This window comes from Magallana gigas, chromosome 1 (assembly GCF_963853765.1).
Source record: "Magallana gigas chromosome 1, xbMagGiga1.1, whole genome shotgun sequence".
NCBI classification, from domain to species: domain Eukaryota; kingdom Metazoa; phylum Mollusca; class Bivalvia; order Ostreida; family Ostreidae; genus Magallana; species Magallana gigas.
Window position 1 is genome coordinate 41,745,002 of NC_088853.1, and position 27,416 is coordinate 41,772,417.

Here is a 27,416-nt window from a genome sequence, read left to right on the forward strand (position 1 = left end):
CCGAACGAAAACAATAAGGTATTCCGTTGGAAACGGAAAACCTTAATAATGCCCTTAACAATGTACAGCCATTAATCTTAGATCCCGCCTCCGTTTCCAGATACCTTTCGTTGACGAAGATCAAGAGTAAGGTCTTTCCATATTTTAAAATCGGACGGAAGACCTTCTCGTTGCTCGCAACGAGATCATGTCTAGTTATTATTCTTTTTTTCCTTCCACATTTTGTGCAAGCAATTTTTAGAATATAGCTCGCTCGATTTTCTTTAAATTTTCAGGAATATTGCCTCGTAATCTGATGTTCGTACCGCCTTAACAATTTTTTTTTTCAAACTTTACTTCCGGTCTGAAGTTATCGTCGTTAAACGATTTTTAAAAGTCAAGTTTGTCTGCGATGTTTCTCAAAAACGAGTAAAAATAGAAGGCTGAAATTTTTAGAGATGATAGACATAGCGTTTTACTGGTGCAACAATGTCATTCAAACATCCGCCGTCCTGCCGGTTGTCACCGGAAGCACATTTTAAAAAATGAATTTTTCAACTTTCTTGTTTTAAAAATATTCTTAATAGGGATGATAGTGACTCTCTTACTGATTTAGAATATGTAATTTGTTTTAAACGCATTCTCGAGATATCAAGCGTCAAAGTCCTGATGCGAGAGACTGATGGGCTTACATGTAGTCGTTAGAGTCGTGGACATGTGCCCAGACGACTCGGGTTCAAGCCCCTGGTGCCAATTTTTTTTTTCAATTTTCCTTGTGCGTTATCACAATATCAAAGTTTTAAAATGGATTTGAAATAATTCTAAAACTTGTAAAACCGTAAAGCATATTGCTTAATGAGCCTTTTCCATTGCAGATTGAAGCTTTCTTATTAAAAAGTACGAATGTATATATTTGTTATGTTTTATTTTAATTTTATACCGCATTAAAGCTTAACTTAAAAAGGAATCATAACTTGTTAACAACATGGATACATTTTTTTAATTCGCTTTATAACGAATGTTAACAATTTTGAATTTAAAAACAGTGGACTATTTTTGTTGAGGTATTGTTTTTCTTTCGACTTTAACAAACGATTGTTCTTGTGTTTACAATATAATATTACTATATAAGATACCGTGTTACTTTATTTATTTTTTTTTGATTTTTGCTTTCTGTTCCGTCAATGACCCCTTTTTTAACTTTCAAAAAATACGCATATATTTAAAGAAATATTAAACAACACATTTAAAATACTCTTGTTGTCACTTATCTTGTTCACTATTTTGGTTATTATAAATCTAAAACAACAATTCAATGTTTCCCTCTATCATCGTTAATGTAAATGCATTTTAAAACAAAATATAATATGAGAACTTGGCATGAAGGGGTTAATGATAAGGCATGCTAAGCTATACAATGGTATGATATAAGATTTAAAAAAAACGCCTCCATACACAGAAGAGTTTCACACATGTGGAAGTAAAATGATAAAAAAAAATGATATGCTTTTGCATTCTTTGGTATGATATGATAAATGATATTCTATGAGATCATATGCCATGGTATGAGATTCCAATGCTATGTTATGAGATTTCAATGTTATGCTATGAAATGTGTACATGTATGCTATGCGATTGTTTATGTTGTAAACAATATGATTGAACTGACTGTACCTATGGCAAGCAATAGGGCAATTCTAAAAAAGAATACGAAGTCAAATCTAAAAAAAAAAAATTATAATTTCAATTTATGTAAGATTGTTGATCTGTCTAGGATTGATAGAAAAATATAAAACATGGTTGTGTGTATGTACTGCCATTTATTTTTGCTAATAAGAAAAAAATAGGCAATAAGGGGAGGTCTTCAAACAGTCATAATATCAATAACCAGACATTGAATGTAAGTTATAAAAGGTGAGCAAATGACCTCCCCCATATTAAACAAAGATGTATACATTATCAACATGTACCAAATATACATGCAACAAAAATATTGTTGAACAAAAACAGCCACCAAAAGCAAACAGCAGGTTTGCACAAAAGACCCCACACAAAGTGTACTAGCCAGATCATGTTAGTCAACAATATGAAAGATGGCAGTACATACAACACATATGGCAATGACTAACGCCTGCCTTATATGCAGATATAAATATTAATATATCATGAAGGCACAGATTATCTATAACCAAACCTGTTAAAAATTTGAATACCACTAGGAACATCTTATTTTTAACCTTGCAAGTATAAACACATCAGTTGACTTCTGCCCTGTGTTAATATAACAGCTACTATAAAATATACATGTTAAAAGTTTGTTATACTATCAAACATGTTTTAAAGACAGATATACATGTAATCAAACATTTTCAGATGAAATTGACATCTATAGATTACTTTGAACCGTATTAAAATAAGTCCAGGAGCTATCACGAAGAAAGACAATTTACATTGTTGGTATTTTAAGGATCATTGCTTGCTTCTGAGAGCATAAAACATATCTTCTTTCTTTATTGTCTGGGGTTTCTTAAATGATGATTTATTTACTTAAAAGAATATTAATTAATGAAAATAGTATTAATATTCTTTAAATATGTACGAGAAATATGTATGAATTCTAAAAAAAAAGTGCATTACTAACATATGTTTATAAATGTACTTATTCAAGGTATCTATTTCAGGGGGGGGGGGGGTTCTTATTGTTTGTGGGTTTTTATGTTCAATTAAATGAATTAAATAAAATAGATTAAATAAAAGTTTTAATGTACTGACTTTGCAGTGCCGTAATAGTACCTTTCTTAGAAAAGGGCAAAGTTTATTGAAATATTGTTTCCAACGGGTCATCAAAATATGATTTATAACTGAAAGCTATGATATCTTAAAGCAGATAATATCCTTAAACTTGTAGGATTTGTTACTGGTCTATTTGCAGATACCCTTAATTTCCTCAGTACTTCTTCTTTCTCATCGTATCCTTACGTACGAAATGTTGAGGAGTTTATACTTGTTCAGTATACCATGGATAGTATTTACCTATGGTACGTACTTTGCTTTACAGTTATAGAATTTAGATGATTCAGCGGTAAATTTCGTTTTTTAATTTTAACTATTATTTATCATCTGTATATAGATACATCTAATATATTGAAAGGCCATTAAACAGCAAAAACTTTTTTTATATATTTAATTCAAAAAGAGGTCATATTTTTCTTTAATATAACCTTGTCTTTTATTCATTTCTATTGAATAGAAATTTTTTAATAGGTTTTAGAATATTTAGTCTCATATCTAAAACAGTAAGTGTATAAAGGTTTTATAGCTGCAAATGAATACTTTTTTTCAGCCACAACTGTAATTAATTGGTTTTATGCTTTTTACGTAGCAGTTGAACAGAATCGAATAAAAACTCACAATTGAACATTTTACCTGACAGTCCGTTTAAAAGTGTTTTAAATGTGTTAGCTCTCCAAATATCTTTAAAAAAAGGGGTCAACATGAAAATTTTGATAAATAGTTGGTTTGAAAACAAGTATTCAAAAACAAAAATAGTATGCGCTATAAACATAGCATTGAATCCCCATTTTATTGATAAACAAACCTTTCATAAAATGTTCATAAAGAAACAACATCATTTTATTTCAAGAAAAAAAAGAGAGACAACTGCATTCATTTCCAAATCGTTCATGTTATGACATTTAATTGTTTTGTTTTTCAGATAATATTGCTGTACACAAGAAGGCTTGGCAATTGCATCCCTACACAAATAAGGACTTTGGGTCAATTCTTAACGCATCGAAGGCGGTTGATGGAATGAAATCAAATCTTTCATACACTGCACTTCAATGTACACAATCTGAAGATAAGGAAAAAATAGCTACTTGGCGCGTTGACCTCGGTGCAATATTAGGTATACATCACATCACGACATACTATAGAACAGATGGTGCTACTTGGGGTAAGTTTTATTTTAATGTGTTCTCTATCAATCTCACATACCCCCCTCTCTCTCTCTCTCCCTCTCTCTCTCTCTCTCTCTCTCTCTCTCTCTCTCTCTCTCTCTCACACACACACAAGAGTAAATAAAGTAATAAATAAATAAGCTACGTTAAACCGGAAATATTTGAAAAAAATCAACATGTGCATTACTACAGGTAGCCTGGTTCCTGTGCAGGATTATTGGTAGACAAGAGAACACACACTAGATTATCTGATTCGGTATCGGTATTCCATGCCATTTGCACATGTAATATTCAAAAGCGCTGAAATTGAAACGATTTATGTAAAACAAAATAGAAACTTGTCATATTTGACTTTTGAACCATACAATTATGTAATCTCCACCATTATATTTCACATATATTATGTTAAGAAATGTGTGGTACAGTTTCAAACGTTTTAAATTTTAGACACAATCTACTGGTATAATTGGTGCCAGTACATTATTCAGAAAATGTACTACTGTTGTTGCTTTCTTGCCAAAGACTTTTAATCAAACAAGCTAACATACCTAGGATAATGAAGTACATGTATGTTAAATTCACGTGCAGATCGAAAGTCGCCATGTTGACATGTACACAATCGACACTACTTTACTTTACGGGGCTGGTGATTTGTTATGTGGAATATAAAAGGCAAATAACGTGATTATATCTGAAGTAAAATATTGGTGAACTTCCTTGGAATCAAAACTTATATTTACCTGTATGAAATACCATTTTTTTGAAAATGAGATCGTATGCAATATATAATACTAAATGTTTGGTAGGGATTCGCAGTCAACTTCCAGTTCCCTTTATTTTAACTGCCCCCCCCCCCTCCACACACACACACTACTTTATAAAGCGATTAAAATACCTGATAACATCAAGCCACACACTTTCAACTACTAACTAGATGTATTGTTTTTTTTAAACAAATCCTATATGTGAATAAGAAAATTGCACCTCAATATTGTAAATTTCTCAAATTAAAAAACATTCAAATTCTAGTGGTCTTCTCCATTAAAAACGATTGTCGTTTACTATACGTGGGTTCTCATTTCATATGACGTTTCATAACCTTATTCATTTGACTTATGAATAACTTTAACTGAAAATGTTGTCAAATTGTGTGTTAAAGAGCTATAATTCTAATGTATTGACATGCACATCACTCTTTGTATCTCATTTTATTTTACCGATCATTTTCATCTCTTTTCAAAAACAACTAATGGATACAAACAAATATGGTTTTCCGCTGCACTTTTTTTAAAGAACAACGACAGTGCTTTTATCTTCATGATAATAATGTTTCAGAACTATGGAAATCGGTTCAAAATCAAGATTTAGTTAATGATTCCAGGATGTATTTTTGGTGCTAGAACTATTATGACGTCATAATTGACTTGAATAATCTTTTTCCCGTACTTTACGGCTTAAAATGAATTATGTAGAATAAAAAAAACAGACATTCTTTGTTAAATCATTAGAAAAGTAATTCCGATACCTATATTCAATTTGACATCAATTTAAAGAGGAGGCCAAGAGCTTGTTGAATTCCGTTTTGGGGGAGACTGTCGGCATTCTAGATATATTTTGTTAGTCAAAAATTGTCATAACTCCGAAATTTCTTTCTTAATTTCTTCATTTTACATCAAAAATGACAGTTTAAAACATAATTTTTCATTGTGTTTACCAAAAATTTAAGCCCAAGTTCATCCTATGAAACAAAAATATTTTATGAAGCATCACTACAAGAATTTATATCTTGAATTTCATAGACCTGTAGGCATTTTTTTCATTTAATAGATCTTTACCTTAAAGACGTCGTTTTTATTTACTTACAATATTCAATTTTGTAGATTTTTGTATAATTCATCGTATAAGAAAGGGCACCAGAAAGTAGAGCAACATATCATCCCTAAAGCGAGGCATTTTTTATGATCATCAAAAATATCAGCGTCAATCAAAGAACTATAAGCAAGATACAGAGCTTTGTTTGAGTCATGTTTTCGTTCACATAAGTTAATTATACTCTTGCCCGAGTTTTTGCTTTCACGACTTTTTCGCTTGATATTTTGATAATCATATATACCTTTGTACTCAAACTACATTCATCCACTCAACTAAAAAATGTCCAGGTTATCTGTTTTGAAACGCCCCCTCTTCCGCTTCAGGTTTCAAGACACACCCAAAAATAGAAAGTCTACTGGGATTTTGCATTGCAACAGCCATAATTCAGCCCGGTCGATAACGTCGAAAAATTGTGTGAGGTATTCTAATTGACTTCCGAATGGTTAAAATATGTAAACATTTCCTAGTATAGATCTCTGTAAGAAATTTGATTTCGTTCCTGTAAACATTTATGACTGCAAAAGGATGAAATGCTATTTTGTCAGATATTTTGGACATTTTTTCCTTTCATCTGTAATCATCAAAAAGAGATGGAATAAATATCTCGGGACAGACTACACATTCAATTTAATATTTTTAAACTTAGTTTTTCCAATTCAGCATTTAAAATATACACGAACTGAAGCATGATTTCATCTCTGTGTACAAACATAGCATTGTGCACAAAGCTCTGTATCTTGCTTATAACTCATGTTTGACTCTCAAATATGGCTTGACTCTCAGATACGGGTAGTAAATAGAAAATTGTAATTATTTTAAAAAAAGAAAAGAAAGAGAACCATTTATTTTTACATTATATATATATATATATATATATATATATATATATATATATATATATATATATATATATATATATATATATATATATATATATATATATATATATATTTCTAGCAGCAATTATAATCTCCCTTTAGACTGAAAATGCTGCGCATCTAAACAAAATACGTTACATTATATGTTATTAAACATTTCGAAGGGATCGTACTGAATACCCTATAGAATGAATAATATTTTATAATACATGTATGTTGTTAGTGCATTCGGTTTTGCCCATCTTGCGTTGTGATGTGATATGAAATGCTCACTTGAGCTATCAGCTTAGATGAGCGAAAAACGATGTCATCTGAAAGACCAATCGGATTTCTGGATATGTTTATATAGTTATATTATTTTTTCTTGGATTTAAATTTTGGCAAATAGGGTTATGTTTAATGATACGATTGTTAACATGTTTCATAGAAAAAAACAATTTACATACTAAACGCATTGAAATGGTTCACGTGTTGCAGTCTTTTTTTTAAAACAACATCTTCTTTCCATAACACTAAATACTCTTTATATTTTTTTTCTTGTCACTTTAGAATAACTGTTTTTACTAGATCCTTGATATTACACCCCATGGTTTAAGTATAAGGTTTTTACACTAAAGCTATTCATATAAATTATCATTTTCTTGAAATGTGTCAATTCAATTTTATTTTCAATTTAATTTATTCTCTCAAACCATTAACAAACAATGGTAAATGAGGTACACTAGCATAGTTGCGTAAATTGTAATGTCAATGGTCCAAAAAGATATATATACTATTATAATACAACAAGATAATATATGTCAATAAACATAAGGAAGAGAAAAAATAGTAATACTACAGAAGTTGTAGAAAAGTGAATGGTCATGTAGAATACACAGTTCCATTGGTATTCAAAATGCAAAGAGTAATAAACAATCATGCCTAAATATTCGCAATCATGATCATGGGCATGCTCTAAGTAAATGTATGTTTAGGTCATATGCATTTTTACGCCGTTGACTACTTTCTTATAATAATTTTTACCAACTTACATTTCTTATTATAATATAGGCCCTGCGCATGGTTATGTCGGTAGATTCCTAGGATTTTCTGTGTATATATCGAACACAACGGAAAAAGAAGACGGTGTTCTCTGTTTTAAGGACAACAAGTTTACCAAGTATACAATTCCTGCTGTGTTAACTATAAACTGTACTCACTATGGCAGATACGTCATCTACTACAACAACAGGACATCAAGCAATAAACCAGATGACTACTCAGAATATGCTTACAATGAATTGTGTGAATTTGAAGTATATGGTAAGTTATTTCTAACTAACAATATTTATACTATACTAAGACACATCAAACAGTTTGCTTAGTATAAAACAATTTCAATAGCGTAAAACAGAAGGTTTTATTAGCCAATGCAATTGTGTTCAACCAGTTCTAAATTAAAGTTTACAACATTTGAGCTAATGGTATTACATTTGTAAAATGAACATTCATAGCCATTGTTTAATAGTCTTTATTTCATATCTTATCATAACTATTTCGAGTTGTTTTCTTTTCTTAAGATAGTCAATTTCATATGTAGAAATTAAAAAAAAAGACTTTTAACACTTTCTGCAGTAAATAATACATCGTACACTTAGACGAGGACTTAAATTAAGGAAAGTCTTATTAATATTGAAAGGACATAATTTAAATCTCAATATATATCGTAGGCACGTACATGATATAATATATATGTACCTGCTGTCGTTTCATTAAACGTTATTTTTATTGCATTAAAATCTGCAATATCACGTATTGTTGCCTGTCTGGAAAATGCACTTGTACATATTACATATTAATATTTCTGACAATACTATCGTAATGAGTATATTAACCTGACCTCAATTTTATGTATTAGGGTTGTTCTGAAATTGTTGAGACAACACAAATATTGTCCTTTCTACGTGACGAATTTCAGTGAATTGGCATAAACATTGAGGACGCCGACAAACAATAATAAAGCAAAGTAATATTACAAAATAATAAATTATTTGTTTACGACGGTACATAAACAAGTCGGTGGTCGGAGTCTAAGGGACTAAGAGTAAATGTATTTTACGAACAACCCTCGTATTTTAAAGAAGTGAATGTAATGTAAAGCGTTAATCAGCAGCAGCGTTAATGTTTTAAAGATTCATTCGATACTGTTTCGCAGTTTAATTAATGAAGCTGCGCTCTTAAAACAATATTATTGTTTGATTGGTCCTAAGTCCTTTTTTTTAAGAAAAAAAAGATGCTTATTGTTCTTAGTTTCTATGTGGGATAGAATGAAGAAATTTTAAGATTGCAATAGTATATATATACTTCAAAATAAAAAAGGTGAAGGTAAAGGGTCATTTATTCACATAATGTGTCTCTTGTTCATACCTTATACACAAGAAACTGTCAAGATTGGAGAACTAGTTTCTGATGCTCAATGAAATTAAGTTTACAAGCCATGCGCAATGTATATAAATATATACAGTAAAACACGGTTATAGCGAACACGCTTATAATGAATTGACACTTACAGCGAAGTGAATTCTATTCCCCAAGTCTCTATTTCATGCTGTAAACTTGACGGATATAACGAATTAATGGACGTCACAATTTGACAGATCAACGAAAACATATATTAATCACACACACAAACAAAGCTAAATGCACTACATTGCAATATGCAGATAGGAAATAAATGGTGCCACACTTTTTTGGACCATATATATGATGTTAGTTGCATATTGTTGCGTTGACGATTAAAATCACAGAACGATTAACTATTCTCTGATCCAACAACAATATTTTGGTTTTATAGGTTGCCCTCTTGACCGTTATGGTGAGACCTGTTCCATGCAGTGTCCAATGCGATGTAATAACAGCTTTTGCCACATCGACACGGGTGTTTGTTTTAGCTGTGAAGACGGATACCGAGGTTTAGAATGTGAAGAACGTAGGTATTAAGTATTGATATTTAAGAAATGCATTTAATACTTACTCAATTCACGTGATTATATCTTGAGTTTAAATAATTTGCCTTGCATTGATTGCAAGTAGTCCGGATGTAATTATATCTCGCGCAACGTGTAACGGTAACGCTAGATTGATTAAATATCAGACAACTTTAATCGAACTTTAATTTATCAGATGTAAGAGATTACATCCGTTAAATAATGTGTAGCAAAAAGATGATGAATTGAAAAATAAACGATATTAATTGCTATTTTCTTTTTTCAGTAACATTAATAGATGAAGCATAGGTTGGAGCACACAAAAAATTAGACAACCTTTTTCTTAATAGTTGAATAAATGTTGAAATAAAAAAAAGGGCAATTATTCTTCCGAATTTCGAAGAAAAAGCTTGAGATTGCGAAAATATTAGGTTTGGCGTTTATAACATATATCGTAATTAACTTGTAAATATTTTTTTTATGAAACATGAAATAAGGTTTATTTAAAAAGTAATGAATATTATGTTTTAAAGAAATTGTGGCTTATTTTCACTATAAGTATCAAATAATTCTTTGGTGTCAAAAATATTTGTTGAAAATAATAACGATATGGAGGGCTGGTAGTGTAAAGTATGCAATGTTTTTCCAACTATAATAGATAAATCGATTTTCAAAAAATTCAAGTAATGAAATTTCTAAAAAAAAAATATATAAATAAAGCTTAAGATTTTGTGATTGTGAATATAAAATATTTCAAATATCATTGGTTGATCAATCACATAAAAAAATTGTATGAATAAGGTTCACATTAGACAACGTTAAATGGTAGATACTTACTTTGCAGAATGTCAGGACAACAAGTATGGGGCTGGATGTTCGGAAGACTGTGGACATTGTCTGAATGGAGAACAATGTGACCATGTCAACGGGACTTGTCGCAATGGGTGTGAGGCTGGGTTTCGTAAAACTAGGTGTAAACGAGGTTGGTACAAAATCACAATGCACAGCTATACATCTTAGAAAAAAAATGAATTGATTTACGTTTACTTGTAATATTGAGTCAGAGAGAAAGTAATGCTCGTATGCATATATTTTTTTAAATATTATATAATGTTATATAGGACGAGAATGTACAAAAATATTCAATTCCATCTAATTTATAGAATTATTTTCTTTCTTTAAAATACCATGATGGAATAATGCTTTCTTCTTTTTCAACCATAAGCTGTTTGAATTTTTTTCAAAATGCGTTAGATTTTTTTTTTTTTTGAAGAATGTTCTCCAGGTTTATACGGAAGAAATTGTTTGCAAAACTGCAGTGAGAATTGTTACATGTCAAAGACCTGTGATAAAAAGACTGGTGCTTGTGATAGCGGTTGTGCAGAGGGATGGGAACCTCCTCTGTGTATACAAAGTACTTGTAATACCTTTCTTTTTTACGCAATTATATTCTAAAAGAATGATATGTTCTGGTTCAAGATAGGGTGTGATAACTTTCTATTGAAGCATTGATTTAGGTGTGAATAATGATAGTAATGATAATGTACATTTTTATTTATACATATTTATATCAATATAGATATTCATCTGTATGTTTGACCTTCGATTTTGCCATGAAAAATTATACTTATTTGGAGTGGGATGGTCAGTGTATGAGTTAGGAGTAGTTATGGGTTTCACCAAAAAAGATATTTTATTTCATCAATAAACTAAGAGAACTTCAGACAATTTATTTGAAAATGATAGTTTAATAATCAATTTAAATTAAAAAAAAAAATGAATACAATAATTCAAATCAATAAGTCGAAAAATTATATTTTCATTTTGTGTCATATGTATAACAGGGGATTGAAAATATGAATACACTTTTCAGTTATAATTCATTTAAAAAAATACAAGAAATATAACAGAAAATTGTTTTAAACAAAAGTTGATTAAAATTTATCTCTATAAAACTGATTTTTTAACGCTAGAATGTAAGGGCTCAAGTTATGGAAGAAATTGCAGCTACTTGTGCGGTCAATGTAACAAAGGAGTTCCGTGTAACAAGAAAAATGGAGAGTGTCCGTCGGGGTGTGCCTCAGGCCATGAAGGAATCTACTGTAACAAAAGTAAAATACAAAATTTTTATGTGGACTACCGAATATTTAATGAATAGTCATGAATTTGTTTAACCGATACGTCAATGAATCAAATCCAGTATGATGTTATATACTTCGGGGTTTTATCTATAGTAAAAAAAATAAAGAAAGAAGACAACACTTTTAAAACGCATGAATTAACTTTTTTTATAGCATGCGCTCATACCTACTATGGACCGGATTGCAACTTTACCTGCAGCACTTCTTGCCTCAACCAAACATGTGACGCTGAAAGTGGAGAGTGTCTTAAGGTAGCATTCTTAAAGTCAGTAGTTCTATTTTATGAGGACATACGAATTGGTATCTTAATTCATATAACGTGAAATGTATTTGAGTATTTAAGGAAACCTACCGAAGTCATAACGTTTGGTGTGTTAAGTTCACATATTCATTGAGAAATGGTTAAATCAATTTGTTATCTGCATGACATGATCGGAACAAAACAAAACAAAAATGGTTTTTCAACTTTATGATAAACTGATTATAATACGTCTGTTATGTTATATTCTCTCGAGTATCAGCGGTGTGAGATCGGCTTGTCCAGTATGAGACAGCAGTGTGAGATTTTTCTGTCTTACACAAACGTTGTCTGCTGTAGGGAAATGCAAAATGATTGATTAAGATAATTCATTAAGTAATTGTTTTGCTTAGTTAATTACAATTTATTATATTTTTATTGATAAAACTGTCGTGTGCTCTCATTTTGACTTGCCCTATTTGAAACACGCGGAGGGATAAACTGAAAGTAATCTTTTAAAGGTCGTAGCAGAAAGTTGTCAGACATGGATTTTTAATGTAAAATAATGCGAGAAAAATAATAATTCATTATATACTCGTGTGGAATAGTAAAATTCCACCTCGGGCCCAAGATTCACGCTCTAGGACTCGGCAGAGCCTCGTCCTAGACCGCGAATCTTGTCCCCTCGGTGGAAATTCACTATCCGACACTCGTAATAATTAATGATTCTATTAGTCCCATTTGTCCTAAGCGGCTACTAACAAATATGAATGAAAAGATCAACAATGAAATGGTGCATCAGTTATATAATCTTTTCAAAATTATCAACTATAATGGCATAACATAATGTTGAAATTTAAACTGAAGGTGCTAATAATCATTATTTTCAAAGTTGATCTTCTTTAAAGCAATATAGGCTGTATTTTTTAGAATTTTAGTCGGTTGCAAAAACCTGCTAGTACGCAAAGTCTGCATGTAACTAAAACTTTTACGATAAAAAAAACTTGAAAAAATCAATAACTTTTGCCAGAAAAAAAGATTTCTTTTCTAGAGAATATATAGCAATCTAATTTTGTACAGGATGACAATAATTCAATTTTGCTCCAATCAAGACTTCTTATCGGCTTTTCCAACTAAAAATGCTGACAGAAATTAAAAAACCATAATTTTTTACGTCATTTTAGTAGAAAAAAAACATATTTGAAAAAAAAAAAATCAGCATAAAAATTGCAGCTCATATTGCTTTCAGTATCGTAACAATAAAGAAAGGTGTTTTTTTGCAAGTTAAGGGGATCAGCACAGGACAATGGAGAAAACGGAAACAGCATAACGCCTGTCGCCATAGGAGGATCCCTTGGAGTGTTGTTTGTTGTTGTAGTAGCTGTTGTTGTTATTGTGTGTAGGAAGTATGTGTCTTTTGTACATTGTTTCTTTTTCAAGATTTGTGTATTTGAAGTTTTCAATTAAGAATTTTTTATTAATAATTGATTTTAGCAAAGTAAAATTACGGAAAACATTACTCTTTAAAGTATGATTGATGTGATTTTGACACTTCGTATTGTCACTCAAAGTCTTTCACAAATTTCTAATAGTCATTTCATATCACTATAAGCCATCAAATTTCGTGATACGCCTTTATACATCACAGTATTCCTTTTTATTAAAATTGGAAACATATTTTGTGTGAGAACATCAACGATTAGTATACATGTCATTCATTAGACCAATGATTGAATAACATTGTAAAAGTTTTCTCGACAACGTTTATTTCTTTTCTATCTGAAGTTTTATCATATTTTCATGTATTATTGCATACACGCTTTAAACAATCTGTATAAATTATCAAGTTTCTAATTTTACATAGGAGAGGACAACAAACGAATCAGCATTCTCAACATCAACCAAAAACAAGTAGGTTTTTTTTTTAAGATACGATTTTCATCCCAATAGAAGCGTTAGTCAAAGGTAACAAAATTAAGCAAACCAAGCCAAGCTCTTCCTGTAATCCAAATAATTATATACCTTTGATTTTCAAAACTTAAAATAGCATTTTAACGATCGCATTAATGTAATTGTTATATTGTGTGTGCATGTGTGTTGATCAATTTGATGATAAATGAGGAATTTGCTGAAAACTGACTCCATGTACAAATATTGTGCTTAAATCTCATGTAATAAATACTGTAGTAAGCAGAGATAAAAAAAAAGCATTAATAAGATTATTCATTAAGATTGTTAATAGTAGATAAATGTACACATTTTTATTAATTACAATTGCAGAAGGTTGTTAATGGTAAATGCATGGCCGCAAATAATCTCTTTAATGAAAAGAACTTAAAAACTCATTTTTTGAACAAAGTCTAACTATATATGGTTTTTTCTTATTCATTGTTTAAAATACACCTTTTTAAAAAGATTACATTCAATGAGTACAAGGATAAAACAGTCCTTTGTTATAAAAATATGCAATATTCAGAACTTGCGATGTTTTACGGTGATACATGTACCGTTGGAGTGAGCGAAGCAAGAACATTTTACACATACCTTGTATCATTGTCAACATAGTAATGTTTTGACAGTTATCAACTAACATCAAAGAATTTTGGAGAGATAGACACAGACAGACCGACAGTAATTTATTGCAATACATCTGTTGTCTTTTGAAGGAATCCGGTACGAAAACGCTGATGATCATTTCTCAAATCTGAACGGAAACAAGGAAGGTGCTCAAAGCTCAGCGAAAAGTGGAATAAAAAAAGCTTACATGGACCTATCTCCGGACGTTGACATCGATGAGAAAATCCATGAGGAGAATCCTTATGGGGATATGTATGCCAATGAACAGTTTTGTCCCGACATCTTGATAAAAGATATTGGTTCTGCCATCATGAAAAAGAGAAAGGATGATGACGACGGATTCAAGAGAGAGTATGCTGTAAGTCTTGTTTTTTGTTTATAAATTGAACAATGTTATATTGCGCATTTAAAGAAGGGTGAAACGCAACAGAAAATGCCCCCACCAAATACTTTATTAGTTCTTTCATCATTCCGCAATAACATTGTCTAAATGATAGGAATTTGATTTAATGAAAGATGTACATTTATTTTTACATTATAATAAAACTTTCATCTCAAATATGTTCAATTATGAAAATATACAAAATTATGCATTTGTTATATCTTATATCTTGTTCTTTAAAGTACAAATGTTTTAAATTAATTGTTTTCCAGAATACATACAATCTTAAATCTTTTTTTCGATTTCTGAACTAATGACTCATCTTTAAATGTTATATAAATGTATACTGTAATTGAGTTGAGATGATATCGCAAAAACACAGCTCATCAAAACTGGCTTGAATACCAATTGTCAAAATCTTCAGATATTCGTCATTTTGAAATTCATCATCTAAATAACTCGGAAGTATTTTAAGTACAGGTAATACTCTGTCTTACAAATTAATGATTGCGGGTTGTTTAATTGTGTTTCCTTGACTTCAAAGCGCAAATAAAAAAAAATATCATGCCATGAGTTTTAAATATTTGATATTATAACAATCTTTTTACTTCTGGGTTATATTAAGAAGAAAAATACTTTGTTCTACGTAGCAGAATAGATACCATTCAAAAAATAATTTAGTTTTGCGATCGTTCTTTACCTTGATATAACAGTTGCTTTTTTTCTAGTCTCTACCATACGGTGAAAGATATCCCTGTGACACCGGAAAACTTCAAGTTAACGTTCCCAAGAACAGATTTAAAACAACATTCCCCTGTGGGTATTAGTGTATACAGTTTATTTTCAAATTATATTGACACAAAATTAAAACAACGTTTGATAATGCAAAAGTTATCTTTGTAATCTATTGATAATACTTAGTAAGAATGTAGTTGTAATCAAATTCGATTCAACTTCTGCAATCTCCTATTCTAACATTAATTACGTTGTTTTGCTAATAGATTGATTTTACTTGAATAAGTAAACAGCTGTTATACTTCGACCATCAAACCATCAACGTAACTGTTTGGTTTTATACTTAACAGATGACCATTCAAGAGTGATTCTGAGAAAGAATGCAGGGTCAGATAGTGGTTATATAAACGCTAATTACATTGATGTAAGTCTTCTACATTGTTTTGTTACATCAACTTTTTGGACATCAACTGCAAGGATGTATCAATGAATTATATAGCGTGTATAAGGAAATAATCAGAAAAAAGTATTGAACTTAAAAAAAATGTTTTGACGGCATAAATTTATTGTAGGGACAAGAACGGAAAAATGAGTACATAGCATCACAAGGTAACATCATTACTTGATTGTATTTCTCTACTGCACTTTTATTGTGCAACAACAATACCAATAAACAATAAAAAAAATCTGAAATTCAAGGCTTACATGGGTTTCTTGTTAAGCACATTTTTAACACAGGTATCTTTTTAAACGAAATGCAAACAAGATGATGTACATACATGTACATGTATCCCAAACTGTAAAGTCAAAATTAGTACTGAGATCCAATGACAATGTCTGTAATGGACATTGATTAATTGATTATTCTAACTCTCTTGATTTTTCATAGAGAAATTGAAGAGTATGATAATTTCTAAAAGGATTTTTAACTGTAATTATATAAAGGAACATATTACAATTTTCGAAATTTTGTAAAACCTCAAATCTCTTTAGGAAAAATAATGCCTTAAAAGTAATCTCATTTTGATATAACAGAGCAATTTAATTTCGATTACAGGCCCTAAGGAAAATACTTTGGGTGATTTCTGGGAGATGGTCTGCCAAGATCAAGTCAAGCAGATAATCATGTTAACAAATCTAAGGGAGGGAAGAAAGGTACCATATCAAATATGTAAAAAATAGAAATATATGCCTTTTTTAAAACTCCAAGGATGTTTTTTTTTTCTTTAAACCTAATTTAATCCATTGCGATTTGCATTTGAATATAAAAATTTGTTAAAACATTTATATGATTATTTACATTATCGAAAAATTTGTACCTTAACTTTTTGGAATGAATACCAATACTTAACTGAAATGTTAAAAATTTATTGTACGTTATTTAGATAAAATGTCATCAATACTGGCCAGACCTTGGTAATAAAGAAATATATGGCACGATTTCTGTCAAGTCGATGGAGGAAAAGCAATATGCGTTTTATACTTTGAGAAAATTCCAAGTTTCTCAAAAAGCGGTAAGTTTTTTTCGGTTTTTTGTTTAATTTTGAATTGTTTTGCATTAGAGTACATGTAGCTTCTTGTTTTGAGAGTTTGTTGAGTTTCTGTTCTGTCTAGCTATCCAGTTTGATCGAAAATCCCGTGCTTTTAAATTTAGAAATGAATAAATTGCAAAACGCAGAGGGTGCTATGAAATACAAATGTTTTACATATTAATAAATTATTTGATTAAAATATATTTAAAAAGCATGCATTTTCTGGTATTTAAAATCAATGTGTTTTGATGTTATTTTCCATCTATCAAAAATATTTAAAATATTGATATAGAGATATAACTTTTTTTTAAAGATGAATTCATACGTGGTGAGCCAATTCCATTATACCACGTGGCCTGATCACGGGACCCCGGATCCACTGTGCTTAGTCATATTTCACAGTCATGTGACCCATGAACACTCCAATCAGGACGTTGCACCTACTTTAGTTCATTGCAGGTGAGTTAATATTAATTTAATGAATTCCACAGAACATCTTCTAAAGACGATAATTTCATAACCTTAGTACAGACCCTGAAACGTACTACTACACCACACGCTCGCTGCACGCTCGCTACCCGCTCGCTAAACGGTTCACACGAAACGCTGAACGGTTTACACGAAACGCTGCACGCTTTGCCCGAAACGCTAAACGATTTACACGAAACGCTGAACGGTTTACACGAAACGATTCTCGCACGAAACGATTTGCTCGCTTTTCACACGCTTTGGACACGCTTTTATCCTGATCGATTCGGGTCCTCTCGGATTTTTACCCCGACTCTGTTAGTAAGAATTCGTTTTAAGAAAACACGATATAATAGAAATACTGATACTAGACACATACATGTACAGAAGTATTGAATTTATTAATTAAATTAATTTGGTACTTATATTTAAGGTGCCTCACTTTACCTTGAAATATGTTCTCAAATCAGCAGAAAATTGCTTGATTTTGATAGAAAGCATGATGGATAAGAAGTATAAATGTCAAATAGGCGAAAAAATGTGCAATTTTAGATAAAAAATGATATTTTCAAAAATTTCATTCAGTAAACATGAACAAAAGCCCCAGGTGGATTCGAACTAATGACCTGCGGTTCACAAGCCTGATACTTTAACCACTGAGCTATGACGGTATACATCTGAATTGATTGATACAAACAGTTTAACAAAACATGTAAATCGCCATCCTGTGACGTAGTGTCTTAAAAAGTATAAGTCTCGGTGTAGTGAAGTACCTTAAAGCAAAATTTTTTTTATTCACAGAATTCGCCAAAAATATTACTTCTATAAATATATTTTATCTCAAAAGAAATATACATGATTCTTATTAGTGTCGTAAATAATAAAAATTCCAGAGAAAAAAGCTACCGTAACACAATATTCAATACCAAAAATAAAATCCGTATGATTACAAACTGAAATCGGTTTTTCAGTATTCGGCGGGATTTGTTTTTTCTTCTCACGTTGATATTTTTATTGGTTTCAGAGAATACAATGTAAAAATACTAACTGTAAATAAACCTGTAATTATTTACATTGATAATTTTGAAAGTTATGTAAAATGAAATTAGTCACATAAGTTAGAAAATGCTATAAAACAACCGATTATTTTTTTTTTATGTCGATTCATTCGCGTAAATAAATGTTCCATACATAATATCACAGAAAAAAATCAATGGATTAAACAATAAAGAAAGTTGTCATTACTATTTCGCATTTCGGAAAGAACAAAAAATAAAAAATGATTTTGATTTTTGTCTCAATATTCGTATACATAATCGGCGCCCCGCATAACGGCGTACAATATATCTATCATAATTTATTTGAATTAAGTACCATGCATATAGATTCCCATTATAATTCATTGCATGTGTACATTTTAGGAAAATTTCAGTGTGTTAATTACTTGTTGTTTTCCGTTATCAGTGTTTGAATAATTAGAATAATAACTTGTAGAACTATTTTTAATGACAATGACAATGACAATTTCTTTATTCTCTGAACTGCATAAATTACAGTGTTGAGAAAAATCACAAAAAAAATTTTTTGAACAATAATACATATAATACATACATTGCATGCATTGGAGTGACAATACAAAAGTGAAAAAAATGAAAAAGGGAAAAAAGTATGATAAACAATTAACCTAGAGAGCTAACTCTCTCAATTATAACTTTAATGAATTTACACAGATTAATCAACAATTTTTTATTACTAGTATTAAAGAGTTGTTGAAATTTGTAAACATTTGGTTGTGTGTAGAAGTATGAAGGTGTATATAAAAATCTCTTATCTTTAATTGTTACATCTGTACAATGAAATAAATAATGAAATTCATCTCCTATCTCAATACAGTTACATATGGTACATATACGGTTTTCACGAGGTATATCATACCATCTACCTCGTTCTATAGGCAATTTAGCATTACTTGTTCTAAACATACAAAAAGATTTCTGATATTTGTATGGCAGATCTAATAAGTATTTTTCCAAAGATAATGTAGTTTTAAAAATTCTATAGTTAATACCTTTTGATGAATTATACATTTCACTATTCCATGACTGCTTGAATTGGTCTAGAAGTATATGAAAAACTGTTTTCTTAAGCCACTGGATATTTACATTTTGTTGATACAAAATAATCGAGATTCAGAAGAATTTACTTCCCGCATTTCATAGAAATGAACCGTATATTTTCTTTCTATGTTTACATTTAATTTTGTTCAAATTAATGTTAAATAATCTTTCATTGAAATTGTGTGCATCATCAAATACTGGTTCCAACTACCTTGAAGTCATTAAATTTCTATTGGCTATTGACAAAAAAAGAGTCGCGTGACCATCCAATGAAAACGAATACACAGAGTTTGATTGACAGGTTCAGCCAGGTGCAGGTCTACCCGATGTCCGAGATTATGTGTACTGGTTGTACACAGCCGAATAGTCTCAGTCTTCTTATATACGCGTACTTTTCTTTTGTTTGTTAAAAATTAATTCAATTTTGTAAAAAGATAAGTATATCATTTCTTATACATGTAGATTTTTTTCACGAGAATGTCTCAAAGGAGTTTTGCCAATCACAAACAGTTTAAAGTAATGTTTAACACGAGCGCTTATTTGAAACAATTAAATTGTCAGAGAGTTCCGAATGAAACGTAGTAGTACGTTTCAGGGTCTGTACTTAGTACTTTTATATTCACAATACTATTCCCCGTACAAACGGCTGTGCCAAAAGAAAAAACCGGCATCAAAAGGGATGTCAAATATTGATTAAATTAATGGCATTATATTCATGTTGACTGGTAAGTAAAGTATTTTATTATCTTTTATAATTACGGTTGTTTTCAAGAAACGTAGAGTTTCATGATATGTCAACCATTTTTTTTTACTTCAGTACTGATTATATCTTATGTATCGCAAAAGTAGTGATTAGCATTTTACATCAATGGGAAAATCAAATCGAATTTCTATACAATCTTGATTTTCAATTGGTTTGACATTACAGTGCAGGAATTGGGCGAACTGGTACATATATCGCTTTAGATTCTCTCTGTCATGCCGGAAGAAAATCTGGCAGAGTCAATGTCGCAGAGTATGTGAAGACAATGAGGGCCAACAGAATGAATATGATACAAACTTATGTAAGTAAAGTAAAAAAAAATGTGACTGATGGACTGACTCACGAATCGATTGATCAACTGATTGATACATCTTTTTTTATGATGTTTTGGGTAATAGTTCATTTATTTCGAAACAGTGAAATGCATACACATAAAGCAAAAGTCGTATATATCACAAATAGGTGGCATATCATTAGCATATCTCTCAAATAAACACAAAGATTTAAGCAGAACATGTTTTTGTAACTAAAAAAGAGTATTACGAAGCTATTCGATGAGATGCAAAACAGGTTTATCGATTTCTTTTTTGTGCATTTAGGAACAATACATGACGGTTTTCCTGGCTTTACAAGAAGCTTTCAAGGCTGTGCCGGATCCTCAAGGCACTGTCAAGTTTTGTCAAAGAATTTCACAAATGCTTAAGGATGCTCCTGCTAATTATTCTGGACTAAGAAAGGAATATGAGGTTAGGAATTTCAGATTAAAACTTTTAAGACACGATTGAGCTTGTATATTTTAATACAAGTGTTAACATTTATTGAGATTAAAACTATTTTTTTTTAATTTAAACATGTTATATTTCTATAATTTAAATTTTATAAATATCGTGTAGGTTTTTCATATAATATTTTCAGATGTCTTTTTCATTCAGATTGGAAATCTAAATATAAAACATTAATTAATTTCTTGTTGGAAATAAAAAAAAAGATGTGATAAACGTTTGAAAATTATATCTACATTGAAAGAAAAAGTATACATGGAATAATGTGTTTACTCGTGGGCAAGAATTAGCTGCCAATATTCACAAATTATATTTTTGATATTTTATTGTTTAAGAATGTTTTTTTTTAAGCATATTTTGTTTGCGTGAATATTTTGTGGAAAATTTAGTTTATTGTGTTTATGTGTAATCTCTTGTTTAATCTTTTCTTTTGAAGCTTTTAAGGAAGGTTTGCCCAATGTATACTAACGATGATTACAAACTCGCCAAACAAAACATGCCAAAGCAGAGAAAAGATGTTATTTTACCTCGTTAGTATACTCACTTATTTAAATGTATTTATCTCATGTTTTCAGATTTCATTAGATGTTAATCACAGATAGAAACAAAAATGAAACCGACAATATGTAATAAATCAAATCATTTTCTCATTATACTTTATGAAATTATTAACATCAATTAATGAATTTTAAACAATATTTTATTGTCTCATTGTTTATTAAAAAGTTACATATGTAGTTAAACAATGATTTATTCACTTTTATTACTAGTTTGTAATATCAATATAATAAATGTTTCTAATTTTTTTTCACATTCAACAGTTGACAAATATGGACTCTACCTGACATCAAACGTGCCAACAAGGGGAGGTTTTATCAACGCTATTGTTGTTTCAGTAAGATTTATATGAACGCCTTCATGATATAATTTGAACTTGATCATACGAACGCAGTAGGAATGTACATTGAAATAAAGATTTCATACAATACATTTCAATGGAACCTAACAAGTCTTTATCATCTCAATAAAGTACATGTTAATATTATATATATTATATGAATTCGATGTCTTATAAACTCTTGTATTTATATAATTCTGTTCATATAACTACACATAAAAGAACATATAACTTTACACTATCTACAAGATAACACATGTTAAAAAACACAGATGTAAGTTGAACAGTGTTTGCATTCAAAATAAGCGTGAATAAAAATACTAATAATAATAAAAAACAACAAACTAGGCCATACCTAAACACTCGGAATTTACTTATGTTACATAAGTATGAAAAGAATCAGGCAATACAATTAAAACAAAAATATTGCACTAGATGTACTAGATGTACATGTATGAGCATTGATTTAAATTTAGTTTTTAATGATACAAATTGACACACTTTATCTAAATACACACATATCTTTTCTACGTCATATATTTCTCATGTATGACTACAATATTAGGATTAAAATTTCGAAATACAAATAAATATATCACTATTTTTTTCGAATGTTTCAAAATAAAGTTATATATTCATAAACTAAATATGACATGATTTTTTTTTCAGTCACACAGCACGGATAATGGATTTATTGTTACACACTATCCGACACCAGAGGACGCTGTTGATTTTCTGCGCCTGCTCATTGACCACGAAAGTAGCACTGCTATTTGTATGGATCCTCTCCATAATATTGACCAAGTGAGTGTCTTAGATATTCCAAAATATGTTTTTCAAATGATTTGACTTAATTGTTGTTTAAATATTCCTTTAAAAAAATCAGGATATTATATCACAACTAGTATTTTTTCAACATTTACAGTGAAATTTATATAATCCGTTCTTGGACTAGCTTTTTGAGTGAATAGTAATAAACAACTTTAAGTTTTTCTCATAGCAGATTTCCCTTTAAATTTCATGTTTTAGATATTTTAAAACATTGAATAAAAATGCTGAACTGAACAAACTTTTTCAATCAAAGATATGTTTCCAAGTTATTGTCATGTACACCAATCGTTTAAAATTTAGATTAAATCTTGGTTGCCTTTGCCTTCATCTGAGAAGATTGTTTCTCCGTTCAAAGTGGTCCATAGCTCCAGCAAAGACAATAACGTCAAACTATCAGTTATTTCCATTCATAAGGAAGGGGTGAGATAACAATTCAATTTGAAGTAAAGTACTTTGCTGTGATATTTTATGTTTTAGTCTTATTATCCAGAAAAGTTTTAAAGAAGTTAAAACAGTTCCTGTAGTATAGAGAAAAAGTCATTCCAAATGTGAAGATTGTGGTAACTATTCAATTCTGATCTTTGAATGTATTAGGAAGAACCACACAAAGTGACAGTAGCTGAACCCAAAGCAGAGCTGAAAACCCAGAACGTTCATGACACATCATCTCTTCGGAGCTTAGTCTCTTTCGCACTTAGTTGTCCTAATGATAGCCCAATAACCGTTGTCAGCAAGTTAGTATTTTACTTTATCATAAGTAGTTATAAGTTGTGATTGGTTGATTGATTGAATGATTTATGTTAAGATTGGTTCAGTAACGTCTCCATTTCATAAGCACATAGTGATTTAAATATAAAAATTTCGGTGTAAGGATGATTGTTATATGTAATAAGAATAATTTTAAGCAAACCCGAATGTTATGAAGAATATCTTTATCTTCGGATGGATGAAGCTTTATGGTTACCTACAAAATAAATAATGCCTAATATATAAACTATTTCATCAATGTAACAAGCTCAAACAAAGTTACTTAAAATTGTGCATTTAGGTGGTATTAATGTGTCTAGTCGCTTAACGGTAACAAACGTTAATACATGGTATATCCACCTTGTCGTGTGCAGGAAATTTAAGACTTTTTAAGAAAAAATTAATAAATTAATGAGCTTAATCAGCCCACCAGGACACAAATGTTTAGTACCTTATGTTAAAGACACATCGCTTATTTTTTCAGTTTGAAATCAAAGAACTAATACTTAAAATTCTTGTATTTAATTAGCTATACGTCATGTCAGACGTTTTTATAATTAAAGAATGAGGAATGATTCTTTAAGTATTATGAGGTGATAAATTCGATCGGGGCGTTGTCAAATCAAATAAAGCCCGAAGGGCCTTATGATAGATTGGACCACGATCCGACCGAAATTATCACCTCATAATATTCAACGAATTATTTTTGTATTACTTATATTTATTTTATTTCCAATTTCTATACTTTAAAACAACATTTTTATAACCACTATTTTTTCACGAAGCACATGCTTTGTATTACTTCGCGGAGCAGCCAATACCGTGTCTCAGATATGTTGTAAGATACGCCCATTTTGTGCCAATCGTGTTTATGAAGTTATCTGGTTTTAGGGTTCAAAATTGATTCGTTATCACAAACAATGACAGCTGAAAATGTAAATATTGTTTAATAATGTTCATTTTAATTCATTTTACCATCGAAACAGGGACGGTGCATCATTGTGTGGTGTCTTCTGTGCTGTGTTTAACTCCATACAACAAATTACTATGGACGACAACATTGACGTGTTTACAACAGTCCGACAACTACAGACAAGGAGACCAGAGTTCTGTTCCACACAGGTATTATGTCAAACAATCATGAACTTATAAAAAGTTAAGAGGACTAGATGGGCGTGGCCATTTTTTTAGAAATTAATTTCTTTAAAAAGTAAGAGCTTCGTATAAAGACAGAAAAATAGTAAAATTTCAGAAAACTGAAATATATGTTTCACACAGGTACGTAAAAGCTACGTTCATACATTTAAAAAAATCTATGCATCATTTTTTTAAAAGAAATTACAATTTTACCAATAAACAATGCGATGACGTTTATTTTCCAGTTATATCCTTCAAGGTACTTGTGGGTGCTTAGTTTATTGTGAAAGCTAGGATTTTTTGATTTTCCGTATTTAACTAAATCAATATTATCGTGAATTCTAAATGTCAAATAAATAGAGATAGAATTGGGTTTTTTTTCTTATCTAGAAAGGGGATGCTTTGGGTGTAATTGAAAATTTTTGAAACAGAAGTGAGAAAAAATGCATGTATAAATACATAATACTGGTCAAATCACTGTGATGCCAACAAGGTCTTTAAAGAAGTGATATATTCATACATAGCACAGGGCTGCCCCTTGAACATTCAAAATACACATATAAAGATATTTATTCTTTTTTCAGTAGCGATACAGAAGTACACTGTTGTCTTTGACAGCTTTCGGTCTGTTTCATGTCAGTCTTGGGCCTGCTTGAGATCAGAAAGCAGACCCTGATTTTGTTAATATCTGTTTTCTATTAGATGGGCACTAGTCGGTTCTGTGTGTCAACTGAAATACACGAGATTGTCATTAAAGCTGTGATTTTGTAAAAAAAAAAATTAAAATTTTCAATCAAATGATTTTTTGTGCTTTTGGAAAAAGTAATAATTCGAGGAGACTTAAGATATCTTGATAATGGTATCCTCGCCACACATTGGTGTCAGATTATCCTCCTTGATTACCATTTAATTTTGTGGATATCAAGAAAACCTACAAAAATGGTGTTTTGCGAATGATAATGAAACAAGAGTTTGTGCCTTCATTTCTTATCTCCCGATTATGTTTTAAGTGTCAAGACAAAATGAATGTTTTGGATTTATGTTTTTATAGGATGAATATGGTTTAATCTACCAGACTGTTTACGATCATCTGCAAGCCACGTCAGAGAATGTTTACTTTAATCAATAGTACTTGTTTGGTCGCAGAAGGAAAATTATATGATGAGGAGGAAGAGGATAGTGATGATGATGATGATGATGATAATGATGATGATAATGATGATGACTTTGTCTATTGTGTAATATTTCATTTCGTATTTTGTTTTAAATAATGGCCCTTACAAATATTTTATGAGTCAGAGAAAAAAGTGCTGTATCATTGTACATGTAGCTATAATTTAGATATCTATTATAATATTATATTGTTCAATTCTTTATCAATGAATTTATTATCTGAATAAACTATGCATGATGAATATTTGAAATGTTGGCTATATGATTATTGAATATGTATAATTACGTAGATGTACTATTAGATGATATTATATTCAAATATTATTGATTAATCTAAAGTCATTTAAAGAAATATAGGTTCATATAAATACATTTAAAGATAAATGATTTACAAATGGTAAACATTTGAAAAATCAAAAAAAAATATAACAATAGAATCCAGGAGGTAAAATATCGTTCTTATTTCAAATAAACAATTATTGAATGATTTATTACAATCCAAGTCAATAGCACACATCCGTTTCATTATAAACCAGTAAACAAGTTATTTTACGACCATACTAATGTAATCTAAAAGTATGCTATGTTTTTTTATTTTGTTTATCCAGTTTCTTTGTTTTTATAAATTTATTTTATTAAAGGTTTTAACTGAATTACTCTCTCTGTGCTTTGTTAACCTTAATCATATGATTCGTTTTAAATACATATGTAGGCATAACCATCCAAAAAAACCTGAATTTTTTTCTAATCTCAGTTTAGACAATTTACCGATTGTCAAGTGCAAAACTAGTATGTGGATTGAACATGCACCTACCACTGTACCATTTCCACATGGAGGCGTGTTTAGACGGAGAACTAAAAGTTTTGTACAGAAAACATGAGTATAACTTCTTGTTGGTTTTTTTTATGTTCAAGTAGAACATAACAAACGAGTTCGCATATGTACGTTTATTCCAACATTTTTTCATACCCTTATCGACTTTTCCTTTGTTTTTTTATCGATGAAGCCAGAGTGGACAATGTTCTTTATCGCCATTAATTTATTTTTTCTGACAACAATTCTGTCCAATATGGTTTTCCAAACAATTTTGTAATGATTTGCTTTGCTTTGATGTTATAAAGAAGGAAACAACATTATGAAAATAATGATCTCAAAAATGTGTATATTTTTTAATTTAGTTTGTCCTTTTAACATATTTATTAGGTCAACGACCAAAAGTTTTTCCTAGCTTGTATTTTAT

General features: G+C 30.2%; 1 protein-coding gene across 1 annotated transcript; it reads left to right on the forward strand.

Moving 5' to 3' along the window:
• The first annotated feature begins 2,911 nt into the window (after nt 1–2,911).
• On the forward strand, nt 2,912–26,828 carry LOC105323004 (receptor-type tyrosine-protein phosphatase epsilon). Its single transcript, XM_066067360.1, has 26 exons — nt 2,912–3,017; nt 3,695–3,934; nt 7,739–7,990; nt 9,522–9,656; nt 10,499–10,636; nt 10,928–11,068; nt 11,628–11,765; nt 11,949–12,046; nt 13,318–13,439; nt 13,898–13,944; nt 14,700–14,968; nt 15,721–15,808; nt 16,078–16,151; nt 16,300–16,336; nt 16,785–16,882; nt 17,113–17,241; nt 17,573–17,718; nt 20,773–20,908; nt 21,207–21,353; nt 21,826–21,919; nt 22,211–22,284; nt 22,957–23,091; nt 23,419–23,538; nt 23,713–23,852; nt 24,852–24,987; nt 26,054–26,828. The coding sequence occupies exons 1-26, from the start codon at nt 2,966–2,968 to the stop codon at nt 26,129–26,131; spliced, it is 3,264 nt and encodes a 1,087-aa protein (XP_065923432.1). The 5' UTR covers nt 2,912–2,965; the 3' UTR covers nt 26,132–26,828.
• Nucleotides 26,829–27,416: the final 588 nt, after the last annotated feature.

What these genes read in the sequence shown, in the direction of transcription:
- LOC105323004 (XM_066067360.1), top strand. Translation starts at nt 2,966, where the DNA reads ATGTTGAGGAGTTTATACTTGTTCAGTATACCATGGATAGTATTTACC. An exon ending in GATTCAAGAGAGAGTATGCT is followed by an intron (nt 14,969 to 15,720) that starts GTAAGTCTTGTT and finishes CTTTTTTTCTAG; the next exon opens with TCTCTACCATACGGTGAAAG. An exon ending in TGAATATGATACAAACTTAT is followed by an intron (nt 20,909 to 21,206) that starts GTAAGTAAAGTA and finishes TTGTGCATTTAG; the next exon opens with GAACAATACATGACGGTTTT.